The sequence below is a fragment of the Myxocyprinus asiaticus genome, chromosome 23 (assembly GCF_019703515.2).
Source record: "Myxocyprinus asiaticus isolate MX2 ecotype Aquarium Trade chromosome 23, UBuf_Myxa_2, whole genome shotgun sequence".
Taxonomy (NCBI): Eukaryota; Metazoa; Chordata; class Actinopteri; order Cypriniformes; family Catostomidae; genus Myxocyprinus; species Myxocyprinus asiaticus.
Window position 1 is genome coordinate 46,046,898 of NC_059366.1, and position 18,714 is coordinate 46,065,611.

General features: G+C 37.2%; 1 protein-coding gene across 1 annotated transcript in view; it reads right to left on the minus strand.

Annotated features, from left to right (window-relative positions):
• Positions 1 to 332: 332 nt before the first annotated feature.
• Positions 333 to 18,714, minus strand: part of LOC127414380 (gamma-aminobutyric acid receptor subunit pi-like) — an 81,241-nt gene continuing 62,859 nt past the window's right edge. Inside the window, exons 5-10 of the mRNA XM_051652379.1 lie at positions 15,012 to 15,229; positions 14,723 to 14,805; positions 9,823 to 9,960; positions 7,807 to 7,959; positions 2,736 to 2,929; positions 333 to 698 (exon numbers count right to left, since the gene is read on the minus strand). Of these exons, the coding sequence (XP_051508339.1) occupies positions 333 to 698; positions 2,736 to 2,929; positions 7,807 to 7,959; positions 9,823 to 9,960; positions 14,723 to 14,805; positions 15,012 to 15,229 (1,152 nt within the window). The remainder of the gene's footprint in view (positions 699 to 2,735; positions 2,930 to 7,806; positions 7,960 to 9,822; positions 9,961 to 14,722; positions 14,806 to 15,011; positions 15,230 to 18,714) is intronic.

Sequence of the window (18,714 nt, forward strand, 5' to 3'; positions counted from 1 at the left end):
GGGTTTGGCTCACCTATATTCATATTTAGAGAAAACGGAGTGCGACTATTATAAAATCCACATTTTACTGGACAATCAAGACAAATTTAAAGCCATTTTCCTCAGTTTCTGTATTGTGGCTTTGTACAGCAGTATTGTTGAGAATCAAATTTGGGACACTATGGACATAAATGTGTTACCTAACTCTCCTAATTATTTTTCAATCTTGCTTCACACTTGACAATTCTCCTTGCATCTATTGATCTTTCAAACACACATGCACGGTCATACTAATAAACAGAAATCATTGAACATTTCGTGGATATTAGCATCTGCAGCCTCAAATAGGCTGGTTAAAAGTACAGGTAGTAAGTCCAGTAGAGCAGGTTAACAAAGATGAATGAGAGCGGGAAGGTTAACCGTGAGTAGTTGTCTATGTAATGTGGATTTTCCACGTGACAGCAGTTGGCAGATCTCAGAATCTTCCATAAGATGGAAATGTTTTTTGCACAGCGGTTAAATGTCTCCTCTTTGACCTCGTGTGTGTTGTCCTCGCTGGCATTCGGGCTGGAGGGCACGAGACCAGGCTCTCCAGCGGTGGTCGGTGTGGTTGTTGGGGCTGGAGGGTCTTTACGCCTCTTTACCCGTGACGATTGGCTGGCGATGGTGGTGACGATTCCGTTCATTTCCTCCTCACAATTGTGCATGTGCTGACCATACTGACACACAGAAACACACCAAAGGAAAGGCGATTATTAATGATGATTACTGAAATGCATTCGATTAAATTAAATCTAAAAAATAGTTGGTTTATTAAAAGATGATATCAACAATCAATAAATGTGGTGACACTAACAAATTTAGATTTTAATGATGGTGATGATGATGAAGATGATGATGAAGAAAATGTATATGATGAAGATGATGGTGATGATAAAGATGATGATGGTGGTTGTAATGAAGATAATTGTTAATATGAAGATGAATATGATGTTGGTGGTGATGATGAAGAAAATGACTATGATGAAGATGGTACTGATGATGAAGGTTATGATAAAGATGATGGTGATGATGATGATGGAGATGATGGTGATGATGGTGATGAAGTTAATGAAGATAATGGTGATGATGAAGATGATGAAGACGGTGATGACTGATGATGATGATGAGAAGATCATGGAGATGATGGTTAATATAAAGATGATGATGATGACAATGGTGATGAAGATGATGATAATGAAGATGATGGTGATGACGTTGATTACTGAAGATGAAGATAATGGTGATGATGGTTAACATTATTGTGAAGAAGATGACGATGATGATGAAGACAATGGTAATATTAAAGATGATGGTTATGATAAAGATGATAGTGATAAGATAATGGACATGAAGCTAATGAAGATAATGGTGATGATGAAGATGATGATGATGAAGACAATGATGGTGATGATGGTGTTAAGATGACGGTGAGAAAAAGACGATGATGATGATGATGTTGATAAAGATGACTGTGATAAAATGATAGAGATGAAGCTAGATAATGGTGATGAAGATGATGATGAAGACAATGGAGATGATGATGGTGATGATGATAAGATGACGGTGAGAAAAATATGATGATGATGGTGATGATGATGTTGGAGAAGATGGTGGTGATGAAGATGATGGTGATGATAAGATCATGATGATAATGATGAAGATGATGGTGATGATAAAGATGATGGTGATCAGGAAGATGATGGGGATGAAGATGATGTTAATGGCAGTGATTATTGAAAATGATGGCAATGGTGATGGTGATGATGGTTATGATGATTTTGAGGAAGATGATGGTGATGATGGTGATAAGATCATGAAGAAGATGATGATGATAATAATGAAGATAATGGTGATGAAGACCATGGAGATATCTAATCATGATGGTTATGACAAAGATGATGGTGATGATGACGGAGATGATGATGATGATACAGCTGATTATTGAAGATGATGAAGATGATGGTAATGATGAAGATGAAGATGGTGATGACCAAAATGATGATGTCATCATTAAATTTTAGTGTTTGCCCATGCAAAAGTCACCGCCACAATGCTACGGTGTTCTGTGTGTTTTTTTTCTCGCATTGCTTTGTGGTTTCTAGGATGTTATGGGCGATTACAGTCCACCCTCAAGTCTCTTTTGATACTCTGAACTCTAGATATGACTTGGAGGGACTTCTTTTCCATTTCAATGCAGTCTTTTTACATTCTATTTTTGTTTTTTTAAAGTAAAGTATAATTATTCACTTACCATCCGCAATCTATTTTAGTGTCGTCAATCGCACGTTCTACATGTTTAAGAGATGATTCAAACATCTGGATCAAAGTGATGCTGTACAGTCCCGGCAGGGTGTGTCAAATACGGTGGACTACAGCATCCTCTGCTATATTGTGCTCAGAATCGGACCGCAAGATCAGAATTGAACATGCAAATTGCGCTCAGCAGTAATTTTGTGGATGCATAATTTCTTTAGTGAATCGGGTGCTAAACTAGCACAGAGAGCGTGTGCAAAAAAACGCCGCTATTACCACCCGCAATTCATTCTTAGTGAGAATGAGTGCCCCTGAATGTTTAATAATTACTGTTAGAGATTAGCTCAAATAATTTTAGTAATTGCAATAGTAATAGTGGTGCTTGACCTTGCAAACACATCAAACTAACGATGATGACAACAGTTATGATGGCGATGACAATGAGTCCATCGCTCTCTTACCATCAGTGCGTGATTGCAGTCAGGATGGTGTAGAGTGCAGAAGTGGGCCACTGCATACTCGATTAGTGCTCCAAAAATAAAACTAAAGCAGATGCCTAGATACACGTCTATGGCTTTAATGAAGCAGTTGGCATTGGGCAGAGACGTCCTGGCACCCATCATCAGTGTGGTCATAGTCAGGACAGTCGTCACACCTTAAACAATCAACAAATAACACAGAGTCGTGTTGTAAGATACTGAGATCTTAAGTCATACAAGACTGTGCTCTTGCACTTAATAAAAGCAAGACACAGCACAGAATGGAACAAAACGCAGATGTCTCACAACATGTTTTTAACTTGACATGGCATCTTAAAAACGCGGTGCTCCTGTGGCACAGTGGTTAAAGATGTCTGTTTAGAGCATGTTTACAAATAATATAATTTTTTTTACAAATAATAAAAAGTTTACAAGAATAAAAAATACAAAAAAACAGTGCTTGTGGACACAAAAACACATACTTGTTTGTGTTTAAAAGCTGTGAGAAAATCAGTTGTCCAAGGAAATTTCCTTACTGGCATATATAGTTTTCACCATTATATTCGCATTATAAGAAATGTATAATGTATCCGCGCATCTTATCACATGGCTTGTTCAGCGCATTACCGCGGAGACATAGCGTGTGTGGAGGCTTCACGCTGTTCTCCGCGTCATACACGCACAACTCACCATGCGTCCCACCTAGAGCGAGAACCACATTATAGCATTCTGATATTTAGTTGAAACAAGAAAATGATTCATGGGCTTCCCAGCACAATTTGAGTGAGGACACACTGAAGGAGAGAGAGCGCTTAAAACACTTGCACATCTGTTCCTGATGCGTGCGCTCAGCTTGCACATACACGTCTACAAAATAAAATGAAGCACCATAATTTTTATCAAATTAAAATCATATTTGTAACACAAGTAACAACAGAACAGAAGTTATAATTCTATAGATCTATATGTGCTTTGCAGTGCCACTGAATGGACGTCAAAAAGATCAAAATGTGAATAATTGAGTATAATATTTTGTATAAGATGCATCACTGTTCCATTATAAAAGTGTGAGTGAAATACCCTATCCTTTATTTAAATGTAGGGCAAAAACAAGCATACCATAGAGCACAAATTAGGATTAAAACTTGCATAATATTAAGCATACAATATAAAGATTATGCATATTGGCAATCTAGTAGCTTCTAGCCATTTTTTTTTTAATTATTGCAGCGATGTGGCCTGCGGCACCTTATTTTTTTCTGCATTTGGCCCCCGACTGAAAAGTTTGGACACCCCTGCCATAGTGCGTCCTTCTGCCATCTCTTCCCGACGCACACGTCCACATAATCTAAAAGAAAATGTGATTCATCAGACCAGGCCATCTTCTTCCATTGCTCTAAGGTCCAGTTCTGACGCTCACGTGCCCATTGTAGGGGCTTTCAGCGGTGGATGGGGGTCAACATGGGCACTCTGACTGGTCTACACAGCCCCATAAGCTGCGATACTCTGTGTGTTCTGACACCTTTCTATCATGGCCAGCATTACGTTTTTCAGCAATTTGTGCTACAGTAGCTCTTCTGTGGGATCGGACCAGATGAGCTAGCCTTCACTCCCCACGTGCATCAATGAGCCTTGGGCACCTATGACGCTGTTGTCCTTCCTTGGATCACTTTTGGTAGGTACTAACCACTGCATACAGGGAACACCACACAAGACCTGCCGTTTTGGAGATGCTCTGACCCAGTCGTCTAGCCATCACAATTTTCGCTCAGATCCTTACGCTTGCCCATTTTTCCTGCTTCCAACACATAGAATACAAGAACTGACTGTTCACTTGCTGCCTAATATATCCCACCACTTGACAGGTGCTATTGTAACGAGATAATAAATGTTATTCACCTGTCAGTAGTTTTAATGTTGTGGCTGATCAGTGTAATACATAGACAATGACATAATCATTATCGTAACTAATAGCAGATTATCCCGATTCAAACAAGCCCAAACACAACATAATGAGTAGATCTTGAAATGTTCCTCAAAGAGTGTGTGTGTGTGTGTGTGTGTGTGTGTGTGTGCGTGCACATGTCCGAGGACTTTGTGTGTGCAAACACACATCCACATATGTGCTCATCTAAAGGATCGGGATGCTCCTGAACACTTAATATTACCAAATATACACCAAAATTCCACCAACACATCAGTTTCAATACACGAGGGGACTGGGTTTTGGACCATTGCTACTCTCCCTTCTGGGATGGCTACAAATCTCTCCCCTGCCCACCATTTGGCAAATCAGACCACTCTTCCGTTCTCCTTCTGCTCGCTTACAGGCAGAAACTGAAACAGGAAGCACCCACCCTCAGAACGATCCAGTGCTGGTCAGACCAATCAGATTTCACGCTACAAGACTGTTTTGATCACGCGGACTGGGAGATGTTCCGGTCCGCCTCTGATGACGACATCGAGCTTTACGCTGATATCGTAACGTTTCATCAGAAAGTGCATAGAGGATGTTGTTCTGACCAAAACAATACAGATCTACCACAACCAGAAGCCATGGATAAATAGCAATGTTCGCGCTGCACTTGATGTGCGGACCTCCGCTTTTAATTCCGGGAACGTGGAGGAGCATTAACAAGCCAGTTATGCCCTCCGCAAAACTATCAGAGCAGCCAAACGCCAGTACAGGGACAAGATTGAAGGACAGTTTAACACTACCAACTCTAGAAGCATGTGGCAGGGAATTAATATCATCACAGACTTTAAAGGGTATAAAAACTCCGCCGTGAACACCCCTGCCTCTCTCCTGGATGAGCTAAATACTTTTTATGCTCGTTTCGAGGGAAATAACACCACCCTCATGGAGAAAGCTCTCACAGCTGAAGCTACAGAGGTTAGTTCACTCTCCGTCTCTGTAGCAGATGTAACCCGATCCTTCCAATGGGTGAATATCCGTAAATCCGCGGGTCTAGACAGCATTCCGGGCCACGTCATCAGAGCGTGAGCGAACCAACTGGCTGGTGTTTTTACGGATATTTACAACCTTTCCCTCTCTTTGTCTGTGGTCCCCACATGCTTTAAAACGTCCACCATTGTGCCTGCACCAAAGCAATCCAAAATCCTGATCCCCATCATCAGCAAATGCTTTGAGATACTAATCAGAGATTACATCTGCTCTGTGCTGCTCTGTTTGCTTACCAAAACAACCGCTCCACTGATGATGCCATTGCATCTACACTACACACTGCTCTCTCCCACCTGGAAAAAAGGAACACTTATGTAAGAATGTTGTTTGTAGACTATAGCTCAGCATTCAACACCATAGTGCCCTCCAAGCTTGATGTGAAACTTCAGGCTTTGGGCTTAAACAGCTCGCTGTGCAGCTGGGTCCTGGACTTCCTGTCAAGCAGATGCCAGGTGGTTAGAATAGGCAGCAACATCTCCTCATCACTGACCCTCAACACTGGAGCCCCGCAGGGCTGTGTTCTCAGCCCACTCCTGTATTCCCTGTACACACATGACTGTGTGGCAACACATAGCTCCAATGCCATCATTAAGTTTGCTGATGATACGACGGTGGTAGGTCTGATCACTGACAATAATGAAACGGCCTACAGAGAGGAGGTGCACACTCTGACACGCTGGTGTCAGGAGCACAACCTCTCCCTCAACGTCAGTAAGACAAAGGAGCTTGTGGTGGACTTCAGGAGAAAAGACAGAGAACACAGTCCCATCACCATCAATGGAGCACCAGTGGAGAGAGTCAGCAGCTTCAAGTTCCTGGGTGTCCACATCACTGAGGAACTCACAATGTCCGTCCACACTGAAGTTGTTGTGAAGAAGGCTCATCAGTGCCTCTTCTTCCTGAGACAGCTGAGGAAGTTTGGAATGAACCGCCACATCCTCACACGGTTCTACACCTGCACTGTGGAGAGCATCCTGACTGGCTGCATCTCCGCCTGGTACGGCAATAGCACAGCCCACAACCGCAAAGCCCTGCAAAGGGTGGTGCGAACTGCCAGACACATCATCGGAGGTGAGCTTCCCTCCCTCCAGGACATATATACCAGGCGGTGTGTGAAAAAAGCTTGGAGGATCATCAGAGACTTCAGCCACCCGAGCCATGGGCTGTTCTCACTGCTACCATCAGACAGTCGGTATCATAGCATCAGGACCCGCACCAGCCGACTTCATGATAGCTTCTTCCCCCAAGCAATCAGACTTCTGAACTCTTGATCTCTCACGATCAATATACATCAGCACTGCACTTTATTAATCTTATTATCTCGCACTGGACTGTCATAAATTATATTCTCTCTTAACAACACACTGGCAACTGGCTATCAACCTACAGCCTGAATGTCAATACAGCACAATACAACATACTGTACATTTTATATGTACTATATATACTATTTTAATTGTATAATGTGTATTCTATATTGTGTGTATTGTATACTGTACATTGTATTTTATTATTTGTATATTGTGTTGTGTGTAATTATGTGTATATTAGATTTTAAATTGTGTTGTGTAAATCTGATGATTATTGTAAATTGGTATATGTCTCATCACTGTCATGACTGCTATGTTGCTCGGAACTGCACCCAAGACTCTCACCCACTATTGCACTTGTGTATATGGTTGTGTGACAATAAAAGTGATTTGATTTGATTTTGAATATTTCTGTATTTTGTAGTCTAATTCATTCATTTCCAATGGCCGGTCATTTTTGACCGGGAACACAACAAGTGTAACAAAGTTAAATAAAACAACAACAAACAAAAATTTATAAAGAAAATGGTCCAGTGGACAATTTTTTTTATGTGTTTTCAGATACCACATGTGAAAAAATTCAAGGGATTTATTCCAGTTGGATTAAGTAAAACAAAATATTCTTAAAAAAAAAAGTTGTCTGGGTATTCTAATGGCTTTATCTTCAACATACATTTCCGGTGGACTGGATTGAGGATTCTTGTTATATTCAAGGATTAAAATTATAATCTCTTCTACAATCACTCAATCACACAGCCGATGAAACGAACGACCGTACCTATGCAAATGCGTGCAGGAACTGATGATTGGCTGATCCAGAAAGAGACCCAGGACAGAACAACCAGCAGACTGGAGGGCACGTAAGTTTCCAGGATGAAGTACAGGATGCTTCTCTTCAACTCGAAATGGAAAATCAGCTTAGGATAATTTCCTGGCCAGAGGAACAGAGGGTTTAACACATTATCTAGGTGATGAAAAAATTAGGGATGCACTGATACCACGTTTTGTCTTCCAATTCTGAACTCTCAGTGTCGGCCGGTCCTGATTCGATACCAGTGTTGTTGTTTTCTTAATCAGTTTAGAATATCTAAACTGTGTGGAACTCATTGGAGATTCACTTTTATATGTAAAGAAACAAAACCTCAAACTACACATTACTGTATTTCATTATAAAATAGAGAAAACAAATACATTAAAAATCTGTGGCCTATTAAAGGTGCTGTAAGCAATTATTATTTTTTTATTATTATGTGTATGCGGCCTCTCAATCATTTGGCGTGTTCTCACAGTGTTGTAGTTGAAGCGGATCATTCAGGCTTAATGTCGTTTACAGATTCATATTAGATGTCCATTGAGGGTGCTTTTTTGCTACTGTTGTGTTTGACAATCATAGGAACACACACTGAAGCTGCTCTTCTGCTCGGTTGTTGGTTAACGCTATCTTTGATGTGCAGCGTTTTGGAAAAAAGGGGCGTGGCTAATCCAACGGCTCAGTCTCGTAGAAGTTAGAACGGCTAAAATTGCTTACAGCACATTTACGAAAAACTTAGATAAGTAACCTTGTGGATAAAAAAAAAAAAATGAAAAGTAATTCCAGTGAAAATCCACAGTGGAGAATAAGCCAGCTCTATTATTATTATTATTTATTTATTAATTTTTCACAAATTGGACTGAATTCACAGAGTGGATTTGCTTTTTTCTTCACTTTAGTTGTGATAGGGTATCAGTCCATTTAAATATACCAATCTTAAATATTACTGTAACTTTTAATATAATAGTGATAATAATAATATAATTGTTAATAATATTAAAGTGAACTTAAACATTATAATTTGTAATAAAATAATAATAATAATAATAATAATAATTGTTTATAACAATAAAGTGAACAAACAGTATAATAAATAATATAATAATAATAATAATAATAATAATAATAATAATAATAAATGTAATAATAATATTTGTTTATAATATTAAAGTGAACTTATTTTTTTAATTTGTAATATAACAATAAAATATAATAATAATAATAATAATAATAATAATATTATAATTGTTAATAATATTAAAGTGAACTTAAACATTATAATTTTTAATATAATAACAATTAAATAATAAAAAATAATAATTGTTTATAATATTAAACTAAACAAACATAATTTGTAATATAATAATAATAATAATAATAATAATAATAATAATAATAGTAATAATAATAATTAAATGATAAATGTAATAATATTTGTTTATAATGTTAAAGTGAACTTATTTTTTTTAATTTGTAATATAACAATAAAATATAATAATAATAATAATAATAATATTGTTAATAATATTAAAGTGAACTTAAACATTATGATTTTTAATATAATAATAATAATAACAATTAAATAATAATAAAAATAATAATTGTTTATAATATTAAATTAAACAAACATAATTTGTAATATGATAATAATAATAATAATAATAATAATAATAACAATTAAAAAATAATATTAATAATAATAATAATAATAATAATAATTGTTTATAATTTTTTAAGTCAACTTAAATATGATTGTCAGATAATGATAATAATAATAATAAATTGAGTTTTATTATAAAAAGCAATATATTTCAGTCTAAATTTGTAACTTAAAATCCTCAGGCTTTTTTTTTTTTTTTGGCAGAAAACATACAAAATGTTGATACAAATCCAGGAAAAAAATCCTACAATTTTTTTTTTCTTTCAGTAAAATAAAAGGAAAATCCTCTGATTAGAGACAATAAGTTTATTCACTCTGTGCACCTGTCTCATAGACGGCTTCAGAAACAGAAGTGTAGTGGTCTTCTACGGTGTACTGGGCCAGTCGAAGTGTGTCCAACCCACTCACAGACTCATTCCCACGTGCCCAGTAAAACATCACGTCATTGATGTTATAACCCCCTATGAGCAAACAATTACAGAAAGAAACAGATGAGGAGTGGACATCACATACACGATTTCCATGGAGTAAAAACAACTACATTCACAGTGTCACGTCAAGCTCCATAAAGGACAAAAAACAACATAAAAGCAACATACATGTAGTCAATACAACCCACATCTTTATAGTACATTTATGTCAACAATAGCAGTAAATGATAACAGATGTTTCATGTTTGGGCTCTTTAATGATACTTTCATGTTCATAATGACATTTATGACAATTTTCATTTTTGTGTGAAGACAGACAGAAACAGAAGACAAAGACAAATGTCTGAAAACTTGACTGTGTTAAATGTGTAATATCAGTGTGAGTCCCCTTGGTGGAGCTAAAGTCCTTCAAGTCATCAGATACTGTAAACTCTTCTTATATCTGCTCCACGTGACATTCATTAATGTTTGTTTTCTTGTGTTCACACAGATGCCCTGAGGACAGGAAGCACACAAGACAGAAAACTGGTTCATTATGAAAGGAGCTGGAGTGTTTATAAGCCACACTCACATTCGTGTACAAAACTATAAATCACCGCTGTCTATAGGACAACCTGATTATATATGTGTGGAGTATTCGTCTGTTTGAAAAAGTTTTCACAAGACATGCAATTTATTGCATTGCACGCACTGCAGAAAATGTCCTGGCTGGAAACAGCTTTGTGCAGATTGTATGTCTTGATTTGGTGCATGAGATTATTCAGTAATGCCCTGATGGTTCTTTTTATGCAAAGCGTCTTGACTAAAATGCAACACACACACTTGCAGCATGCTAAATATGATATCTAGTTAATATGCGATAATTCAAAGAGACTTCAAAGACTTGACACAAAGCCTCCAACTGCCTTTCTCTGCTGTGTCTCCTCAAGAAACAATCTAACACACAGTGAATCTTTCATTTCACCGGTCTCTCTTTGGAAAATAAATATTTCAGCTCAATTTGACTTCAAATGCTTTTGACCTCCATCTGTGCCGACTTTGAGCTGAATACTGTAAATTTCCAAAAATAAAATTCCTTGGCTTGAAGTTCAACATTTGACATTTGTGGCTGGACTGTAAAGGGAGTCTATGGAGAACTGATTTATTGCATTAGCAAAAATTTACACTATATGGCCAAAAGTTTGTGGACACCATATGTGCTTGATGAACATTTGATTTGAAAACCTTAGGCATCAATTTCCCCCTTTGCTGTAATAACAGCTTCCACTCTTTTGGGAAGGCTTTCAACTATACTGTATGTAGTAACATGGCTGCAGGGATTTGCTCTCATTCAGACACAAGGCTATCAGTGAGGTCAGGAACTGATGTTGGTCGATGGGGCCTGACTTACAGTTGCTGTTCCAGTTCACCCCAAAAGTGATCAGTGGGGTTCAGGTCTGGGCTTTGTGCAGGCCAGTCTATTTCTTCCACACCAGACACAGTAAACCATTTCTTTATGGAGCTCACTTTGTTCACAGGGGCATTGTCATGCTAGAACAGAAAAGGGCTATCCTCAAACAGTTGCCATAAATTTGGAAGCACACAAAGCCCAAGCCATTACATAAAGTAGCATTAAGATTTTTCTTTACTGGATTTAATGGAGTAACCAAATTTGTTAATTAGAAGAGGGTGTCCACAAACTTTTGGCCATATAGTGTATATTATATTATTCTTGACATTTGTGGTTGAAACATATATATCACAGTAAACACAAGTTTTTTTTATTTGTATTTTTTTTTCTCCCTTTTTCTCCCCAATTTGGAATGCCCAATTCCCAATGTGCTCTAGGTCCTCGTGGTGTTGTAGTGACTCGCCTCAATCCGGGTGGTGGAGTACGAATCTCTGTTGCCTCCGCGTCTGAGACCGTCAATCTGGGCATCTTATCATGTGGCTTGTTGAGTGCGTTACCATGGAGACGTAGCTCATGTGGAGGCTTCACACTATTCTCCGCGGCATCCACACACAACTCACCACGCGCCCCACCGAGAGCAAGAAACACATTATAGCAACCACGAGGAGGTTACCCCATGTGACTTTACCCTCCCTAGCAACCGGGCTAATTTGGTTGCTTAGGAGACCTGGCTGGAGTCATTCAGCACGCCCTGGATTCGAACTCGTGACTCCAGGGGCGGTAGTCAGCATCTTTACTTGTTCCTTTTATAATTAGAATGATGTCAAAAGTAATGGTAGACCTGTCTATTGCAATGAAACAACTTTATCAAACAATAACTCATTGTGCGAAATGCTTACAAAACAATGAGATGCGTCGTAATGCTAAAAGACATCAGTCTAGCTAATGATATCTAATCGTCTAATTTTTGAGACATTGACGGATAACTCCAGAAAGGCACGGAATAGAAATAGCACATCAGTTTGTGTGTGCACAAGTATGCGTGCGCATGAGAGTGCGTTAATGCAAAAACAATGCAAAAGTGACTAATGATGGATAATAAATATTATTTGAACTGCAACCTCTGAGGGGAACGCACATTTTCTACCGTGCAGTGGCATTTTTAGAATGGCAGTAGAAACGATACTCAATGGTTCACACATTTCTACCGGAATATAATGTTGTGAATCTGAACTGTCTTTGAGCCCTTGGCTTTAATTATCGTTGTTTCTCAAGTTCTCCGTGAGTCTGAAGATGTTGGTCATGTAAGAAGATACCAGAAAAAAGACGCTCTTCACAACATAAGATAACGCTGGCTGTTGCATATGAACGGATGCATGTTTTCCCTCATGTTTATTTACCCATGTAATATTGTTATCTGAACAGATTAAAGGAGAGAAGTTGTTTTAAAGTGTTTGAACACTGCAGCCTCTCGTTTCAGAACATATTTTTAATTCAAGAGTGTAATATAGGATTACAGGCTCGCTAATGTCACAAGTTGTGTTGTATTTATGTAGGTATTTCAGGTATTCCTATTAATTTCTTCTAATAATCCCAGATAGGCTACAGCATATGTTCATGTTTAATATTTATTGATAATCAGCACAGCTATACATTTTCTGATGGGTTTTGCACTCATCTCTGGGATCTCTACAGACATCGTTTATCCTGTGCGAATCGAAAATAACATTGCAGACGTCCGCAGAAATAATCTACAGTTAGACATCTGTCCAGAAAACTAATCATGTCCAAATAGGGCTTTACTTAATATCACCATCTATTGTTGGATATAGTAAATGCAAGTGTCCCTTGTGAACAGCCCTTTATGGTTAACATTTTTTTTTTTTTTAAATCTTGATGCAAAATATAATTTATTGTCTTTATTTTGATTTTGTGGACATTTTAAGTGAGATTTACCCATGGGATGCTGCTTTCCATCGTGTCATTAGAGAAACAATCTGGATTGTAGGGAGCACAGAGAGAGGGAGAGATTTCAGAACATCCTCTATCCCTCCCACTCTTTACTCCTCTGTGGTCTTATATAAGCAAGAGCTGAAGACATGAAAAAGATTCAAGAAAGAAAAGATCAGAGAAAGACAGACAAGAGGATAGATAAAGTCAGCAAGAACTTAAAGCAGATTTAGAGAGCAAATGACAGAAAATCAAGTTTCCACAGGCAACAAACTTGACCCAAATCTACCGGCTGTCACATAGACACACACACACACACACACACACACACACACACACACACAATGTTGGTGCAGCTATCATTATGAGGACTCTCCATAGACATAATGATTTTTATACTGTACAAACTATAGATTCTATCCCCTAACCCTAACCCTACCCCTAAACCTAACCCTCACAAAAAACTTTCTACATTTTTACATTTTCAATAAAACATCTTTTAGTATGTTTTTTAAACCACATTTATAGCATAATACCCTTGTAATTACCAGTTTATAACCAAAAAAAAGTAAACCACTTAAACACACACGTACTCACTCACTCACACGAACACTCACATACATACACTCTCTCTCTCTCTCTCACACACACACACTCTCACACACACACGCACACGTGCACAAACACACGTGCACAAACACACGTGCGCACACACACACATGCGCACACACACACACATGCGCGCACACACACACATGCGCACACACACACATGCGCACACACACACATGCGCACACACACACAAACACACAAACACACGCGCACGCACACGCGCAAACACACACACACATGCACACAAACACTTACATGCACACACGCACACACAAAAACACACACGCACACACAAAAACACACACACACACACATGCACACACAAACACATGCAAACACAAACACACACACGCAAACACACACAAACACACACACAAACACACTCACACACACTCACACACACTCACACAAACACACACAAACACACACAAACACACACAAACACACACAAACACACACACACACTCTCTTGCACACACACACTCACACACACTCACACACACACACATCATGTCAGCCAGTCATCAGAGCCTTTGATTACGTTGCAGTGGCAGATTTCTGTCTTCACTTCTTTTATATCTCTCTGATACACGTTCATATATTTATAACCTGGTATAACTATATATTAGAGTTTTGCATTGAAACTTAGTGGATTTAGTGTTTCATGTGCGACCACAACATGTTCTCATGAAATATGAATGTGGATATGAAACACTGTGCACTTATACAAACGAATATGAATGCCTAGAACCCAGAAACGAAACAAAAAAGTTAGCTTGTTGCCATGCAACACTTTGGGTAAGTTTAAGATGGAAAAGGGAGCATGCGGGAGTTTCTTACAGCTCTCAAGTTGCAATGTGCACGTCTGTTTGTCCATGGGGTATTTGGTGAGATCCATGTTACAGGCAACGGTAGTTGTGATCCTACAGGAAAAACACAGATGGACAAGGTAAACATGGTTAAGTCCTATAAATCTTCATCATGCCACAGGCAGTGACAATTTGCTTTGGATAAAAGCATCTGCTAATTATTAAATGTAGATCATGTGTGCACATCCGAAGCGCTAAAGTATATGCACGTTCACATAAGTGCCTACTGTATATGTGCTACAGAACATATAAAAACTCACCGGAGTGCATACAGAACCGTTCCGTTGGGAAAGATCCGGATCAGTCGGTTCTCTACTGTTATGTCATGGAGGAAGGACTTCTTAGAGTCCACAATGAAGGTGTCTGGAACCCACAGCAGTTCAACGAGTCGCCCATCCAGGCTCAAACTCTTATTGCCTTCAAACACCAGCCTCTCATCTGTCCAACGCTGCCGCAGAAAGATTGTTGCTGTGTAGTCCTGCGTACAACATCCAGCCCATGCAGAGTTATTGATGAAAAATTAATACAACAGCAGAGATTGCTTGATAATGACTCAAGCGATTAGTGGTTCAACGTGGCCTAAAATTACTATTACATTTGAACATTGCTAAGGTGTTCAGGGTAGTTTTAAGCAATGTCCACACTAGTACATTGTTGGTTGAAAACTCATTTTTGTTTCCTAAGGTCATTTCCAAAGTATGCATCATAATCTACGACCGCGTTTACATGCACTTAAGAAAACGGTTGATTCCAGGGTTTTTGCAGAAAGCAGCATTCTGAAAAGTTATGAAAACGCAAATGCTGTTTTCCTTACACCGCTTAAGGACTTAAGACAAAGCGGTAGACCGTCACAATTATGAAATATGGCTGACGATTAATTGTCAAACAAATAATTGTGATTATGATGATTAATTGTCTCTTTTATGGCTTTCACAATTAATTGTCATAATTATTGTCATATTTCTTAAGGCAAATGTGTGCTTCATACACCTTAAGGAGTCATTTTTACATTTTTAACTTCAAATATATAAATTACAAAATAAAATAGGGATATATGATTTACTTTTAAGGCTATAAAAAAATCAAGAATGACATGAAAAATTATGTTTTAAATATCAAAACATTTCTAAATCCTTAGCTTTGGATAATTTTATATTATATTTTCTATAAATATATTATTTATACATTTATTATATTTGTTTTATGTTTTGTTTTGTTGTGTGTTGTGTGTAATATGTTATGTGTTATATGTTGTGTTGTGTTATATGTCATGCTATATGTTATGTGTCATGTTATGTGTTATATGTTATGTTGTTATGTTATGTGTTATATGTTGTGTTGTGTTATATGTCATGCTATATGTTATGTGTCATGTTATGTGTTATATGTCATGTTATGTGTTATATGTTATGTTATGTGTTGTGTTATGTTATATGTTATGTGTTATATGTTATGTTGTTATGTTATGTGTTGTGTTATGTTATATGTTATGTGTTATATGTTATGTTGTTATGTTATGTGTTGTGTTATGTTATATGTTATGTGTTATATGTTATGTTGTTATGTTATGTGTTGTGTTATGTTATGTTATTTTATGTTATATTTTATGTTATGTGTTGTGTTGTGCTATGTTATATGTCATGTTATCTTATGTTTTATGTTCTATTTTATGTTATATATGTTATATGTTATGTGTTATATGTTATGTGTTATATGTTATGTTGTTATGTTATGTTGTTATGTTATGTTGTTATGTTGTGTTATTTTATGTTCTATTTTATGTTATATATGTTATATGTTATGTGTTGTGTTGTGTTGTGCTGTGTTATATGTCATATGTTATCTTATGTTTTATGTTCTATTTTATGTTATATATGTTATATGTTATATGTTATGTGTTATATGTTATGTGTTATATGTGTTATATGTTGTGTTGTGTTATGTTATGTTATATGTCATGTTATGTGTTATGTTATGTGTTATATGTTATGTTATATGTTGTGTTGTGTTATATGTTGTGTATTATATGTTATATTATGTTATATGTTTTTATATGTGATATGTTATATTATGTTATATATTATATGTTATGTTATATGTTATATGATATGGTATATGTTATGTTATATGTTATATGATAGGGTATATGTTATGTTATATGTTATATGATAGGGTATATGTTATATGTTGTGTTATGTTATATATTATATGTTATATTATATGGTATATGTTATATGTTATATTATATGGTATATGTTATGTTATATGTTGTGTTGTGTTATGTTATATGTTATGTTATATGGTGTGTTATGTGTTATATGTTATGTTATATTATGCTATATGTTTTTATATGTTTTATGTGATATGTTATATTATGTTATATATTATATGTTATGTTATGTTATATTATATGGTATATGTTATGTTATATGTTATATTATATGGTATATGTTATGTTATATGTTGTGTTGTGTTATGTTATGTTGTGTTATATTGTTATGTTATATGTTATGTTATATTATACAATAGTAAAATACTTCTGTCCTAATTTCTCCACTTTAACTCTTTATTGTAATGCTCTTTGTTTAAACCCACAAGCCCTTAAGATTATCATGAAGCAAAACCTTTGAGATTTCATTTAATCATTTTATTACTCCACAGAAATAGAGTAAGCGTGTGTCTCCTCCTCTGTGTCACTGCATGTCATTAACACTGTTTGTATGAGCCCACTATAACCAGAAACATTTGCCATTACACAATCGTTTAAAGTGAATCTGGATCTCTTTGCGTTCACTATCAAAGTTTATATTTGTTTGTTTATATTTTTGCGGGAGTTTGGCACGTCTCTGTTGAAGGCTTCCGGACAGGAGCTGCTCACAGGACAGGAGCTGATGGTTGACATCAGCGGTGAGGCTCAGTGATGTTCGGAGTTCAACTATTTGGCATACAAATGCGCCGTTGATGGCATTTATGTATTTGCTTAAAATTCCCTTATTTGGGCATTAAAATGTGATTGGAATTTGAAGTGAGAATATCACTGAGAATTAATTGTGGCCGGTAAAAGCGCAGTTTTTTTGCATGAGCTCTCTGCGCTGGTTTAGCGCCACATTCACTAATGAAACTATGCAGATCAGGCAACAGTGCAAACGTGAACGCAATTTGCACAAGCAATTCTGATCTTGTTCGATTCTGAGCGCAATATATCAGAGGATGCCACAGACAACAGTATTTGACACACCCTGACAGGACAGTACAGTACTTTGAGCCAGATGCCTGAATCATCTCTTAAACATGCAGAACGTGTGCTTGATGACACTGTGTATCTGGATTTATGCCGAGTTATAACACTCTCCTTCATCATTTTATGATTATTTCATTATTTACTGCTGATATGATTGGTTGAAAATCTTCTCAAACGTCTCTTTTAAATAAAATTAATTTTTACCATTTGGCAGTAACAGCATGATCTAAATTGCGGCAGGCAATTTTTGTGAATGAAGCACAATCTACAATGAGTCTAATTTACATAGAAAGGAGGCGTGTTTAGACCAAAAGACACAGTGCAATTTCAGTGCTGATTGCACCTGCTAAAATAGATTGCGGGTGGTTATTGATTAAGACGCAGGTTTTTGTGCTGCAATACAGTATCAGCGAGTAAAGACGCTGACTATCACTCCTTGAGTCACAAGTTCAAATCCAGGGCGTGCTGAGTGACTCCAGCGAGGTCTTCTAAGCAACCAATTGGCCCGGTTGCTAGGGAGGGTAGAGTCACATGGGGTAACCTCCTCGTGGTCACTATAATGTGGTTCTTGCTCTCGGTGAGGCATGTGGTGAGTTGTGCGTGGATGCCACAGAGAATAGCGTGAAGACTCCACACGCGCTGTGTAAAGCGATCAACAAGCCACATGATAAGATGCACGGATTGACGGTCTCAGATGCGGAGGCAACTGAGATTCGTCCTCC